The sequence below is a fragment of the Myotis myotis genome, unplaced genomic scaffold (assembly GCF_014108235.1).
Source record: "Myotis myotis isolate mMyoMyo1 unplaced genomic scaffold, mMyoMyo1.p scaffold_m19_p_11, whole genome shotgun sequence".
NCBI lineage: Eukaryota > Metazoa > Chordata > Mammalia > Chiroptera > Vespertilionidae > Myotis > Myotis myotis.
Window position 1 is genome coordinate 14,068,567 of NW_023416315.1, and position 15,155 is coordinate 14,083,721.

Consider the following 15,155-nt stretch of genomic DNA (forward strand, 5'->3'; position numbering starts at 1 on the left):
TGAACCAATGGGTTTGGAGTGAAGGAACCATTTCTTCAGCCCCAGAATTCTGTCACATCTTGTAAGAGCCCCTTCAATTTTAAGTTCTTATCATCTCTGACAATTTGCAAAGTTTCCTCCCAATAAATTCCCATTCAACACACACTTGAAACTTTAAGATTGAAAATAAGAGGCAGTTACCATCCTGAAATCATAGTCAGGTGGGGGAGGCACAGTAAGGTAGGATCTTATTTTAAAGGGTCCAGGTTTACTCTTGGTCAGGCACAAATTCCTCCTCCCCAAGTTATTTACCTATAAATCTAGTTTTTCACATATTGATTCACTCAAAGTAGAAACAGAGTTCATATAGAGTCAAGGAACACCAAAACAGACTGTGGCTGTGTGCGTCTGTGTGTACAGGGAAGGGCCAATAGGGCCCATATCTGATTTAATCATCCTTCATAATCTCAGGTTTGTTCAATATATGTGTGTTCACCATATGTATACTTACAGAGAAAATAATAAATGTAAGCCCTGTTTCTTGGCACCATGGTACCTGTTTTCACATGGCATCCGCTCCTACCGAGACTCACAGAGCAGTAACCTGTGGAGGCAGGTGGCCCAGAAGAGCACCGCATGGCCGAGGCTCACTATGGCTGACCATGGCCTGGACAGAGGCCTCCCCAGGCTTCCGCACGGTGTTGCAGTGAGAACACAGACACGTGATTAGAATCCTAAAAGCTGACAATCTGAGGGCTCATTGTCAGAGAACAATACCCAAACGCATTCCCAGGAGCCCCAGCTCCTTCCTGGGGAGGTGCCAGGCTGACAGCTGCAGGTGCTCTGGCTCCTGCCCATGTGCCGGGGATTGTAGGGAGAGAAGCACAAATATAAACTCAGGGACAAAGATATCAGATCTAGGCTTAACAGCGACGGTTCATGCGGCCCAAGCACCAAGCGGCGGAAGCAGGAATCCGAGCACACGGAGAGGACATGCGGGAATGTAGGCAGAAGCGCACAGAACACAGGTGGGCCCGCAGGAGCCATGCTCACACTTACATGGTGTGGTCTCACACTACCTTAGTTTGCTTTAAGCATTTCCATCATCTGAGAGTTTGGGAGGGAAAAACAGAACAGTTAAAGGTAAAATACATTAAGAGCTCGCACTTTACTCTTAAAAGTTAAAAATAATATCATTCCTGGCCATGCCATTCATAGCGAGATAATTCACAGTGATGAAGAAAAAGCACAGTTCTGAGAGTCAGACTATGGTGTCACATCTTGGCTCTGCCACTTGCCAGCTGTGTGACTCTAGGCAAGTATCTTTCTGTGCTTCAGTTTCCTCATCTGTTAAATGGGTCTGATAGTATTACTCAACTCATCAGGTTGCAACGAGGGTGGAATGAATTAATACAGCGTGAACTACTTGGAATAGTCTATTCCATTATCTATTATCATTGTTGTTTTATCTCTGGCTTCCTCAGGCAATACCGCCCACAATAGACGATAAAAAGTTTTCTACAGAAAGTCAAGGCTCGGAAAGAATCATAGATGCTCAATAAAAAAAAATAATAGAAGAAATCAAAAGGTTCAGGAGGAAAGAACAAAGTTAAAACTACATGGGGTGAGCAATATTTTCATGTGTTGTTATAACTCTTGAGGGCATCATTTCAAATACCAAAGCAATTCGAAGTAGCTTTAAAAGAAATCTTCACCTGAGGGTATGTTTATTGATGAGAGAGAAAGAGAGAGGGAGGGAGGGAGAGAGGGAGAGAGAGAGAGAGAGAGAGAGAGAGAGAGAGAGAGAGAAAGAGAGAGACTAATGAAAGAGAGAAACACTGACTTGTTGCCTCCTGTACGTGCCCTGACCAGGGATCAAACCTGCAACTGTGGCATATTAAGATGGCATTTCAACCAACTGAGCTGGGCTGAAGTAGCTTTTTAAGAAAAATGAATACAGTTTCTCTCCATATCCTCCGTTTTGCATCTGTAGATTAAACCAATTGTGGATCAAAAATATTTTTGTGTGAAAAAACTCAATTCCAGAAATTTAAAATAAAATGAAATGAAATCGATAGCATAAACACAGATCAATGAAACCCCAAGGCCTGGTTCACGTTGGACAGGTCAAGGCTGTATACACATCATCAACCCTTCGGATTGACAGCACCTTTCATTTACTAACTGGCTTCCATCCAGGGCCTCATACAGATAACAGCTAAAAGGTTCCTGTGCAAGGACGGGGTGGGTCTTGACGACCAGGTGGTTGACCAAGTCATGCAGGAGGACGGACTTCTCTCCCCCATTCTTTCCCTAACCCATTCTATCAGCTTTGACCTCATGTGGCAGGATACTGCAGTGAAGCCTGAAAGAATGGGATCTAAGCCTGAAAAGAACCTGCAAGTAAAGACGACCAGGACTTAGCCTGCCTTTGCTAATCACTCCATGTCCCTGGCTGGCCAGTACCAGTGCCCAGGTGGTTCTTCACTTTCCCTCAGAGTGAATCTGCCCCTCACCCTGTAGTAGTGCATTTGCACATGTAGACGGGCCAACTGAGACAGGCCTTGTTTAAACACACGTGGCTTTCCAGAAAACCCAGATGAATGGGCTGTCCTCGCTTCTGACCAGGGACACCCTTCCCTCGAATCTGATTTCATGGCCTCTTGCTTCCTGCTTCCCATCTGGACCTCTTCTTACTTCTCTCCCTTGGTTGTTACCTGACTGTGGCATTTCTTACTCATTGCTGGCCCCAGAAAGTTCCAGGATAGAAGCTCAAGGCCTCTCCTCTGTCCCTCTGTCTCCTCATGCCCTTTCTCAGTTTCTCAAAGGCATGGGGGCTGGTGTTGGCCCTCTTTGGGATGTGAACGTTTGGATGAAGCAATTTGCTTATTCAAGTTGGAAAGTCAGGTACTAAAAGCGTCATTTCACATGAAAAATATAAGCAGTATTGGAATATAGAAGGAAGAATGACAAGGAACGGCAGCGTTGGTTTAGTAGCCTCGCCTAACCGACCTTTGCCAGAAAATGTGAGTCGGCTGCCTCCTTCGATAGGCACTCATCCCCGCAGAAACCGCAGTGGTGCTTAGCTTCCTGCTCCTTGCATCCTCCCACCAGGCAGGGCGTGTGTTTGTGTGTGTGCATCCGTGGTGCCCAAGCACTGGTTGCTGTGCTCTGAGAAGGCCTCTGCTTAGAGCAGAGTTTAGATCTGGGCAATATTCTCAGGTTCAGCTGCCAGTTGGGCTGCAGGATCCTAAAGGCTGGGCGAGGGCTTTTTTTTCTTGGGCAGCCTCTTACCATGTCAAGGACAGCAGGAGGGGGTCAGGGCTGCCGGTGGTCGCAGCTTCATCTGTCTGGAGGAAAGCTGGCTTTTTAAAGACACAGTCTTGTGTCTTAGATCCCAATCACAGGAGCTGTTTCAAGGACATAGATCATGGTGTTTGGGCTCTGGAACACAGAGACACCTTGATCTGTTCGACATTTTTTTTTTTTTTTTAAGGGATGCTATTTATGGCATCAGAATGTTGCTCCAGCCAGAGTGCAAATGGGAGAGGGTAGTTGGAGAAGCAAAGGGATTTCCAACCAGAAAAAGTACTCTAATGAACGGATGTTTGCAGAAGTGAAGACAGTTAAACAGAATCATTAAGCAATTAGCCAAACTGTAACTAGGATGGGAAATACAAGGTGATTTCAAAGGGCATCATTTCAAATAAGTCATTCTCTTGCTTTGGAGGGCTTTCATTCCACACTGTGAAGAAGGTCCTTAGTTTCACAGAAGTGATGAAGGCAGTCGCATTTTTCTTGTTGATGGGACAAGCAATGCCATGTCTCCTGGAGGGTCAATGAGTCCTTCGGGCCCGAGGACCACATTTGGAGGGCTGAGCCCTTGATGCAGTGAAGGCAGCCATGGCATTCTCATCCTGTACAGTGTGAGTTTTATTAAATAGTTCAATGGCAGCAGCTTCTAAGTTCTGCTCTGGGTCCCAGGGCCCAATTCTTTCCCAAGCTGTACAGATAGCCCCAGGTGCAAGCTGTCAGTAGTAGCCATGTAGGAAAAAGGACAATCCACAACAACCATTTTGGTGTTCTGTGCTCTGTTTTAGCTACATACCAGTAGTCAGGTTTCAAGGCGAACCTCTCCTGGATTCCTCTGACCACAGGTATCACATTCCAGTCAAGGCTGAGGCAATGGGACATGCTTTATGTGCATCTTTCCATAGATCGGGAGAGGACTCCTTAGAGAAAAGGAATAGCCTTATCCCACCTGGTGGTTCTGTGCACACGTGTGTGCAGCACGCTTTTCTCTTGCTATAGATGCAGACAGGTCTTGTATCATTGCCATGCATACTCGCCCCTTTGTTCAGAGGGCTCGCTAAGTATATGAGTCACTCTTAGTGGTAGATCAACTAACAGGCTGAGATTCTACTCATTAAATAATTTCATCTATAATGCTCAAAACATAAAAACAGACCCAGCCTTTATGTTTCCATTTGATTTACTCACACTTGAGTGAACAGCTGTCTCATTTATTCAAAACTTTATAAAAGTCCCCCAAATGTCCCCTTAAGGCAGTATTTCTTTTACTGGGTGATTTTCACTAAGCCCTGGGAGTTTGGGTTCTATGGTTTAATTTCCCACTTCCTCGTGGTAGTGGATAATAGGTGGAATGCTGAGTGTTGACTGATTTTTCCTTCAAATGCATCACCTCCTGGGCCTTCAGAGCTCCATGGCAGAGAGTAGCAATGAAAAGAACATAAATGAAATATAATCCTAGTGAAAATTATTTTTAGTTGAGAGGCCTTTCAAAGAAGAAATATAAGTTGGTACTGTAATTTATTGTTAGAATCAAATAAATCTAGGCTGGATGTGACCTTGGCAATTAATTATCCAGCCCACTGCTTCATTTTATGGATCAGGACACAAGGCTCTGAGAAGACAAGAGACACAGCCTGATGGAGGCAGTCAGAGTTAGTGGTAGGCCTGACTCATGACCCAGTACTACCCCACCACGCTGTTTCCATTTTAAATACAAGAATGAAGCGTTCTAAGCAATGACTCCCATTAGGAATATGAGTAACATGCCCAGCCTGCCATCTGAGTTGGGAAAGGTTTAATCTCTTCATAAGCAAGCTAAGGGCAATGTTAGCAAACGGCTTGAACTTCTTCAGTAAGATAAAGATCAAAGGATGTCTGTGGTCTACCTTTAGGCCACTGATTCTGAAATTCGAATAAATTATAGAACCCTTTAAAAAGAAAATAATCCTCCCAGGCCTATGGTAAATTTTGTTAACCAGCATTTGAGGAACATTTACTAAAGAAAGCTAACATTTACTAAAGAAAGCTAAAATCTTGTCCATTGAACATGATTTTCAATTGAGAAATCTCACTGAAAAAAAGACAAGTTTTATCTTTATGTTCTTATTAAACCCAAAGACCCCCATGTCCCCACAAGAATATGCCCTTGAAATCCATTTTGAGAAACACTGTCCTAGCTCAGATGGAGTCTCTGCTCTCTTCTCTGGGCCCATCAAGGAACTTCTTCAGTTTATATCCCCTCCTGCCTTTGCTCCTTCAGTAGCTATGTCTTTTGTATTGAATGGATTTTTTTAGTTCATTCACATTTTTATACTGAAGCCTGTGTGTCCTGTATTCCCGTTAACCTTGTCACCCTAGTTGTCTCTGAATCCTGGGTCACTGTGATTTCCCTAATATTTGCTTCAGATGAGAAATTTCAGCACAATCCTGCCCTAGTGGTATGGTACTTTTAATGGAAATGCTAGTTTTCTAGAACAAAAGAGATAGAGGTTTCCAATCTGTCATCTAGGCAGCCTCAGCCGCCGTCTAGACTTCAGGAGTGAAGTTCCATCAGTTAAAATGCACTTTATCCACCTCAGCTGGCCTTGTACAGTAGTTAAGTTCACTGTTTTACAATCTTACGAATTTAACACTGCTATCCTGTCCTTCTTCTGGGGTGGCAGGTGGCTACAACCACATTTAGATTTTCCTCTGAGGGGGAATTCTCTCTCCCTGACAGTCTCTCACCACTCAGTGTCTCACAGACCACGGAGAATGTGTCAGGGAGCTCCCTTGGGAATGTCTCTTTCCTGCCTCCCTGCTCTCTTCTATTCCGTGGTCAGAGTTCTCTTTTTCGGGAAGAATTCTTTCCCCAGTGGAAATGTAAGTGGGCTAGAATTTCTTTTTGGCTCTTACAGTGTTGTTACTAGTATTTTTGTTTTGGATTTTTTTTTAATATATTTTATTGATTTTTTACAGAGAGGAAGGGAGAGGGATAGAGAGTTAGAAACATCGATGAAAGAGAAACATCGATCAGCTGCCTCCTGCACACCTCCTACTGAGGATATGCCTGCAACCAAGGTACATGCCCTTGACCGGAATCGAACCCGGGACCCCTCAGTCCTCAGGCCGACGCTCTATCCAGTGAGCCAAACCGGTTAGGGCTTTGTTTTGGATTTTACGGAAAGTGATTTTTAAAAAAAGATTGCAATGGGTCCTAGTTCTACATTATTTTGGTTAAAAAATAATGAAAGGATGCTTCTCTATACTTGCATGTTGCAATATGGTAGGTACTAGCCACATATGACTTTAAATTTAAATTAATTAAAATGAAATACAATAAAATTTTTAGTTCCCCAGTCTCATTCGCCACATTGCGCTCAAAAGCCACGTGTGTCTGGGACACTGTATTGGGCAGAGCAGATATAGAACATTTCTGTCATCATTCTGTGGGCAGTGTTGCTCTAGCACATTTATTATTCTTTAATAAAATTCTAACACACGCTGTGCACTATGCTTTAGAAGTTAGATTTGGAAAAAAAGATACAGTGAAACATAAATATGCAAGTCATCTTCAGTTAAAAGCCATCTGGAAAGTGCTGAGAATAATTATTTGATAAACAATATTGTTGGAAGTCTGGTGTCTTTATGTTCAAGTCAGAAACACATCAACACCTCATCAATTAATTTAGATTATAAGAAGATCAGCCTTTATTTAATGATAAGAAAGAACAGACTTGCATTAAAGTGGTGATTCTTCTCAATGGAGCTGTGTATGAGGGGTTGGGAGTGGTTGAAATGCCTGGGGAACCATATCAGAAACACCTGGGAACTTGCATCCAGCTAAACATTTCCTTCCCTACCCAAGTAGGGTTAGAATGCACTGGGGGAGGGGAAGTGCTGCAGGTGGAACTCTTGTGATTTGAAAAAGCTCCTCATGTGGTTCGTATGTGTCTTCTCCACCTCCATCCCTCTAGGTGGGAACCATTGCTCCAAAAAATGGCTAACCCGGTTGGGAGACGTGCCTAGTTTCAGAATGTCAAGAACCATTTATGTAAGTTAAGTGCCTAAGAGTTTATAGAGGTTGTATTAGTCAGGGGTCTCTAAAGAGGCAGAGTCAATAGAATATATAGATATAAAATGTACTACATACATATGATTTATTATAAGAATTGGCTCATGTAATTATGGAGGCTGAGAAGTCCCATGATCTGCTACTGTAAGCGGAAGAACCAGGAAAGTCAGTGGTATAGTTTAGTCCAAGACCAAAAGCCCGAGAACCAGGGAGCTAATGGCATTAAGTTCCAGTCTGAGTCCAGATACCCTAGAATCTGGGGGCTGATGGTATAAGTCCCAGTCTGAGTCCTAAGGCCTGAGAGCCAGGAGCTCTGATGGCCAAAGGCAGGAGGAGATGGATGTCCCAACTCAAGCAAAAGAGCAAACTGACCCTTTCTCCAACATTGTATTCTATTCAAGCCCTCACAGATTGGATTAGTAATCCACCTGCATTAGTAAGGGTGATTTATTTTTACCGATTCAAATGATAATCTCTTCCATAAATGCCCTCACAGACACACCCAGAAATAATGTTTTACCAGCTATCTGGGCATTCCTGAGCCCAGTCAACTTGATTCATAAAATTAACCATCACAGAGGTTAAGTTCTGCTTACTGGGGCTGGTCTCATGGACAATTCCACACAAAGTCTAAGTAGAATGAGCACGCCTTCTGGCTAACAAGGCTATACTGCTTCTCCAAAGCAGCATGACTAAATATTGAAGCAAGTTAGCAGAGCATAAAACATTTATTCATTCACTTATTGAGCATCTAACAATGTATATATATTGTGCAATATGGTGAAATAAGTAAGTGACGGCACTGTAGTGGGCAGCTGAGTTTCCCTGGAGTCAACCTGGGTTTAAATCTTGTATGCTCTAGCCGTTCTCAAATTACTTAACTTCTTGAAGCTTCAGTTTCTTATATTAAATTTTTTAAAACTATAGCATTATTATTATTATTACTAGAGGCCCGGTGCATGAAAATTCATGCACTGGAGGGGGGTGTCCCTCAGCCCAGCCTGCCCCTCTCACAGTCCGGGAGCCATCAGGGGCGGGAGGCGACCTGGCGATCAGGGGAAGGCGATGCTCCCATCACACCTCTGCTGCTGCCACTGCCGGCAGCACAAGCCTTGGCTGGCTCTGGTTACTTGTGCCTTAGGCCAGCCCTAGGCAGCTGGGCAGCTGCCACCTGAGGCTTGCCTGCCCCTTGGGCCAGCCCTGGGCGGCTGAGTAGCCGCCATCCAAGGCTTGCCTGCACCTCAGTCAGTGGTGGTGGTGGTGGTGGTGGGGGGTGCCTCCATCTTGTGGCTGTGGGCGCTGTCATCTTGTGAGGGTGTGACAGTCAATTAGCACATTCCCTATTTATTATATAGGATTAGTTGGTAATCCTTACCTGAGAATATTTTTCCATTAATTTTTAGAGAGAGTGGATGGGGAGAGAAACTTAGATGTGTTCTCATATCAATTGGTTGCCTTCCACATGTGCCCCAGTGAAGGTGGGGGATTGAGCCTGAAATGCATGTGCCCTTGACTGGGATCAAACCTGGGACTCCAGGCTGATGCTCTATCTACTAAGCCAAACCGGCGAGGGCTAACCACAGCATTATTAAAAATGATATAGTTTAGTGAGGAAGAAAACTCACTTCATCTGTATTCCTCCACACTGTAGAGATGGCTGGTTCAACTGATAATGACATGATGCTAAAGAAGTCAACAGTATAGGTTTAACTCCTCTATGGTTCAATCAGCTGTGGGGTAAACCAGATGCTCCTGCCTTATCCCTGCTGTCTCACAACTGTGGGCCATTAGAAAATCTGGATGATGGTATCGGTACAATCAAATGTGAGAGTTGAGAATGATCCAAGATGGAATCAGTCCAATTTCCTTCCTTCAGAGATGAGCAGACTTCAGAGTCAAAATACTCTGCCAAACTTTAAACACAGCACATTGGTGGCCGAGGTGCGGTCAGAACCTGGGGCTCCTGAGTCCATGCCCAGTGTTCGTTGTACACACATTGATAGTTTCCTAATGGGACAAAAACCTTCATCAGCATGAAATATTAGGAAAGGTGCTTATTTTATTCTCATTGGGATTATTTCCAAATACATTTGCATGAGTTCCAGAACCCAGACACCACACTGGGTGCAAGTTTCATTTGTTCTCAGAGGTAAATTGACATTCTATGAAACATAGCTCCTAGAAGGGACTCTGTGTAGACTCACAATCTGTAACAGTCACGTGTTCTTGGGATCTAGTCTGTGGTACATCTCAAAAATTAACCTGACTCATCTCTGCTCAGCAGGGGTAGAATATCAAAATGACTGGGAGGGCACAATGAACTCATGAAAAACAGGTTGCTGGAAGGTAGGACTCATGTTCATTGCAGTCTTTTAAAAAATATTTTTTTTAAAAATATATTTTATTGATTTTTTACAGAGAGGAAGGGAGAGAGATAGTTAGAAACATCAATGAGAGAGAAACATTGATCAGCTGCCTCCTGCACACCCCCTAATGGAGATGTGCCCGCAACCAAGGCACATGCCCCTGACCGGAATCGAACCTGGGACCCCTCAGTCCGCAGGCTGATGCTCTATCCACTGAGCCAAACCAGTCAGGGCTTAAAAAATATTTTTTACTGACTTTAGAGATAGTGAGAAGGAGAGACAGATACAAACACTGATAAGATAAACATCGATTGGCTACCTCCTGCATGCCCCCTACTGAGGGTTGAGCCCCCAACCTGGGCATGTGCTCTGACTGGGAATCGAACTAGAGACCTCTTGGTGTATTGGACCTTTCAATCCAATAAGCCACACTGGCTGGGCATTCACCACAGTCTTGATACTGTTTTTTCTGGTCTTTAATTCTCAGGGCAGACGGTCAACTTCTTGCTTTAATCACCGTTTTCATCTTGTCACCTTCTAAAAGCACAAATGGTGAAAGAACCATGGGCTTTTCAGACCAGCATGCAATGGCCTCTTGGACTTCTGAGCACTTCTTTCTGTGCAGCTGTGTGGGATAGCTTCTTCCAAAGACAATAAATTCCTCAGCATATGGGGCCAGACATACATACTGACAGTAAAGACAGTGGCAAGACAGCCAGGAAGTGTCTTTAAAAACTTGTCAGATTATATCGCTTCTTGTCCACAGCCATCCAATAGCTCCCCTCACAGTTGGAATAAAACCCAAATTCCTTTCCATAGCTTATAAAGCCTGTAGGACTTGGCCTTTGCCTACCTTCCAGATTCATTTCATACCCCTCTCCCTCTTACTACTGTCCAGTCACACTGGCCATCTTTCTGATCCTCATTCCCATCTTTGGATCTCTGCACTTGCTTTTTCCACTGCCTGGAATTCTTTCTCAGTGATTGTTCTTCTATCAGTCTCTCCAGATTTCCCTTAAATGTCACATCCTCAGAGTCCCTCCCTGAACATCCCACCCGAGGGAGCCACTTGGTTACTGCCTATCATATTACCCAGTTTAAATTCTCTGCAAAGCACTTTCCGCTCTCTGATACATTCTTGTCTTATGAATTTATTTATTGTTTGTCTTTCCCCATTAGAAAACAAACTATAGGAGAAGTGGGATTTTGTCTTCACGGTTCACTACTTTATTTCCATCTCCTAGAACACAGTAGGTGCTCAATAAGTATGTACAGAATGAAAAAAATGAATGAACTAGTAACTACCCTACTGCTCGAGGACCATAGCTCATCTAATATTATTTGTTTGCTGGTGCTGTTTGTGCCTACAGCAAATCTCTTAGGCTCTGGATGTTGGTTGCCTAGATGCAAAGAGTGGACCATCAGGGAGAGAAAATTTAAAAACCAGTCTTAGTAGCAAAACACACAGCAAATGTTGGCTGATTGAACAATATTTAATGAGTGCTTACTGTGTCTGATGCTAAGGCTTTTATGAGAATTAACTCAATTAATCTCAATAAGTTAATCAGGTAGGCACTATTCTCATTTTCATTAGACAGGATCAGTAAACTGAGGTCCTAATGGTTAAATGCATCTCCCATGGACTCACGGACAGTAAATTAAAGGGTCAATATTTGAACCCGGGGCCTCTGACTTCAGAGGCCAAACTGTTAAGAGTGATAGAAAATTTCTAATGAAATCTATACAAGTGAAAAGAATGCAAGGAAGGAATGAATGGCAAAAAGGCAATGCCAGAAAATAGGAATTGATATTTGTTTAATGAATATAAATCTGGCTGACAAATGGTCTCCCACCTGCATCAACATAAAAGTCATCTCTACCTCTCCAAGGCTACAATGGCCTTTAATGATCTGAGAACGTCAACTGAGATGAACAAACTTTTCAGCACTAAAGAGATTTAATAAAGGAGTTCCATGGGCATGTACCATCCACATCATCATGAAACTGAAGGTGCCTTCTCTGCCTCCAGGACCCGAGCAGGCCACGCTGAATGGATTCTGCACAGGTGGTGTGTTGATTGGCCGTGGAATGATAGAAGTCTGTCATCTGGCTTTTGGCCCTAAGTCTTCCTTCTGCCCCACTCTCATCTGTGCAAATGTCTGCCTCTACTGGACAATGGCAACGGCCACACCTTATCTGGCATCTGGGCTTGCATCTTGGTCGTTCTTGCCCAGCCCACTGATGCCCAATAGGTATAAACGGGTGATTTCTGGAAACAAATGATGCTACAAAATATTTAAGGTCAAGAGGCAACAGCACTGGTGATAGCCAAGGGCATCCAGGACACACACACACACACACACACACACACACACACACACACACAGGTGAGGTTTCAGAAGGAGCTTGAGACTGAACCCTGATGAAATCCAGAGACAGAAAAGTCCTCCTGAGGATTTAGTTATTCTGGTCTGACCTTTGCATCAAGCAGAAATACTGAACAGAAAGATCCTAAGACAAGGTGATGAGCCATGACAGGGAAAGAGCTCTCTGAGACAGATGAAAGAGTGCTCTAAAAGAGAAATATCAGAGTAAAAGAAATGCTTTGACTCAATTTGCTAGGTTAAATATGTCTTACAGGAATATTACTCCGCGACACATTGGTACAGAGTGAACATTGGTTATAAAGACAATCCTCTCCTCGGATGTATGTATGCAAGCCCCGTGAATGAAAGTTACTGAATGTGTAGCTGGGAGAAAACTTTGGTCCTCTATAGCTACCCATTTTCTTTATGTTCTATGGGGGATGTAATGCCATGTAATATTGCCAATAGAATGATGGACAACACAACCAACTTTAGTTTTTCCACAGAAAGGGCCAATGACAATGGTCTGCATCTAAAGCCCCAGATATTCAAGTCTATCTTCTGCGCCAAGCTCTTTTACTGGGGCAGAAAATAACAAAGAACAATGCTGATTTCTGTAAGTTTCATTCCATTTCAAAGTTTTCTCACTGTTCCAGCTTGACCTTCATCCGTACACATGGAAATAGCAAAGACAGAAAAACAGAAGAGGAAGAGGGCTGGAAATTTGTACATAGTACACACGTCATCAGTCCCCAGATAATTGAAGGGCTAATCAGGGAGAGGGATGAGAGTGTCTACTGTATGACGGGCATTTCCTGTGCCTCTTAGTCCATTTCCATGACATCCTTTAAGGTGGGTATTCCTAATCCTCCTTTTACAGAGCAGAGCAGTGAGTACAAGTGAGCCTCTCCCCCAAAGTCACCTCATTAGACAGCATTAGTGCAGATTCAGCAGGGACTCAAATTCAGGTCTAGCTGCTCTGAGCACTACACTCTCCCTAGAATCCCGGTGAGTGGTACAGCATTCTGAAAGCATCTTCTTCTGATGTAAGGTGTTCTATGAGATGTTACCTCATTAATCTCCACAAATTTTTTTTTGTGATTGAGGAAAATCCCCTCCATCTCTTTATTTTTTAAATGAGAAAACTTCTGTAGGGAGACTCTCAGAGAGTCTGGAAATCTTATTGGGGTGTCTGGTGATTTGATGTAAGTCGAGTACAGGTGGGGGGAGGGCGCTTTCGGGGAGGGGAGCTGCAGTGCATGACCCTCAGTCTTTCTGATAGGAGACCTGCTTACACATAGGTTGATACACAGCTCCAGGCTCTACATGTTGCTGCTTGCTTAGTCTTTTAGTTTTTCTTGTTTGTGTTTCATTCAAAAGTAACAAACCCAGTACTGGATAGTTTTGAGAGCATGGCTACTCTCTCTCCAAAGCTCTCTTTATGGAAGTTGGAACTGCCTGCATTGAATTTTCTAGCAATCAGTGGCACAAAAAACTGCATCCACTGCACCTTCCTCAAACTCTTTCTGGTTGATTTCAGTATCACCATTATGCATGGATAACGTTTTAAAAACGAAGATAAAACTGCAGCTTGAACCCTAGCCGGTTTGGCTCAGTGGATAGAGTGTCGGCCTGCGAACTGAAAGGTCCCAGGTTCAATTCCGGTCAAGGGCACATGCCCGGGTTGTGGGCTCGATCCCCAGTAGGGAGCGTGCAGGAGGCAGCCAATCAATGATTCTCTCTCATCATTGATGTTTCTATCCCTCTATCCCTCTCCCTTCCTCTCTAAAATCAATAAAAATATATTTTAAAAAAGTGCAACTTGATGACATACTACCTTAAGATAACTTGGCTTGGATAAGAATGTAATTAAAATCATATGGTCATATGGTAAAATGGCCAGTTTCCAGCTATAAATATAAGTTATAAGAGAAAAGTTACCAAAAGAATAATTTTTTTATACTTTCTAGTCCCTCTCCAATGTAGAGTCACCTTGTCATTTGTTGTCCAACCGGGTCACTTTTGAGAGCGAAAGTGGGTGCTATGAGTAATGAAGACAGGCCAGCAGGTGTAAACTGGACTGTCCTCGGTAAACCGGGATGGACATCCAATGCATCCAAAGGGAAGCCACGTTTTCCTCTGTATATCCCACAAGCAGCCCCGTATTCCATGACTTAAAGGTACCCGTGGCCTCTAACACTCCCCACTGCACCAGTAGGTCCTTTTGTTGCTTTGCTTCATTTCTGCTTGCCCTTGATAGGGGGCAAGCCAGGCTGTGGACTCTTGATCAGTGAGGGTGGCACCTCTCAGGGACTCTCAATGCGGGTGCTCTGTCTCCTCTGAAGGGAGAGCTGGGACTAAGTCGGGGGACCAAACCACAGCCTGGGCCTCCTAACTTTGGGACTTGGGGTCAGTACGTTTAGGGATATCTTTTCCCTTTACCTTCCTACTTATGCCATCTGTTTGTCTGACTTCTTCAGCTTCTCTGGCCTGAGGAGCCTTCACCCAACACCCCTGTTTGGAGGACAGGAGGGCAGCTGGCTGCCTCACCCCTGCAAAGGGCTGTCAGGCCTGTACTCCTGGGACACAGCTCCTTTGCTGGAAGGGTACCGGGGCATCTAGGTCTCCTGGTTCCAGACAAGGAGCTAGAGGAAGGAGCTAGATCTGAGTTACTGAGGTCTCTGCTTGCGGGAGCAGGGGCTCTTGCCCCCCATCCTGTGAGGTTCTCCCTTGGGCCTTTGCGCCTGTGAATTCAGTGAGCAGGCAACACCTCCTGCTCGTCCAGGGAGTTTGCGGAGGTGGGGACAGACTCTGGGGCCCTGCCTCCTGCGCTGAGGGCACAGAGCCCAGGAGGGTTAACTGTGTTTCTTAGACTGTCCTATAGAAGGAGGGCTGGGCTGTCTCAGAGTCGCTGCCAAGAGTCACAAATGGCAGGAGGGAGCTGCAAGGAGCACATCTATGACTAGGAACTGATGGGCCTTCTCTCGTTCCTCTTGGGTCGCCCATACGTGGATGATTACGCTCTGCTGTGGGAGCCCCAGCTACAGAGAGATTAGTTCAGAGAAGCACGCTCAGGAC

At 44.3% G+C, this 15,155-nt stretch overlaps 1 protein-coding gene across 3 annotated transcripts in view; it reads right to left on the reverse strand.

Moving 5' to 3' along the window:
* The window catches only part of LHFPL3 (LHFPL tetraspan subfamily member 3), a 466,692-nt gene that overhangs the window by 38,137 nt on the left and 413,400 nt on the right, over positions 1 to 15,155 (reverse strand). The window contains exon 3 of one of the 3 annotated variants that reach the window (XM_036327590.1): positions 1,059 to 1,086. The exons of 1 other annotated variant lie outside the window; for it this stretch is intronic. In XM_036327590.1, coding sequence (XP_036183483.1) covers positions 1,070 to 1,086 — 17 coding nt within the window. In that variant the 3' untranslated portion in view covers positions 1,059 to 1,069. Of the gene's footprint in view, positions 1 to 1,038; positions 1,087 to 15,155 lie in introns of all 3 variants that reach the window. One more of the 3 variants, XM_036327589.1, reaches the window with a different exon arrangement.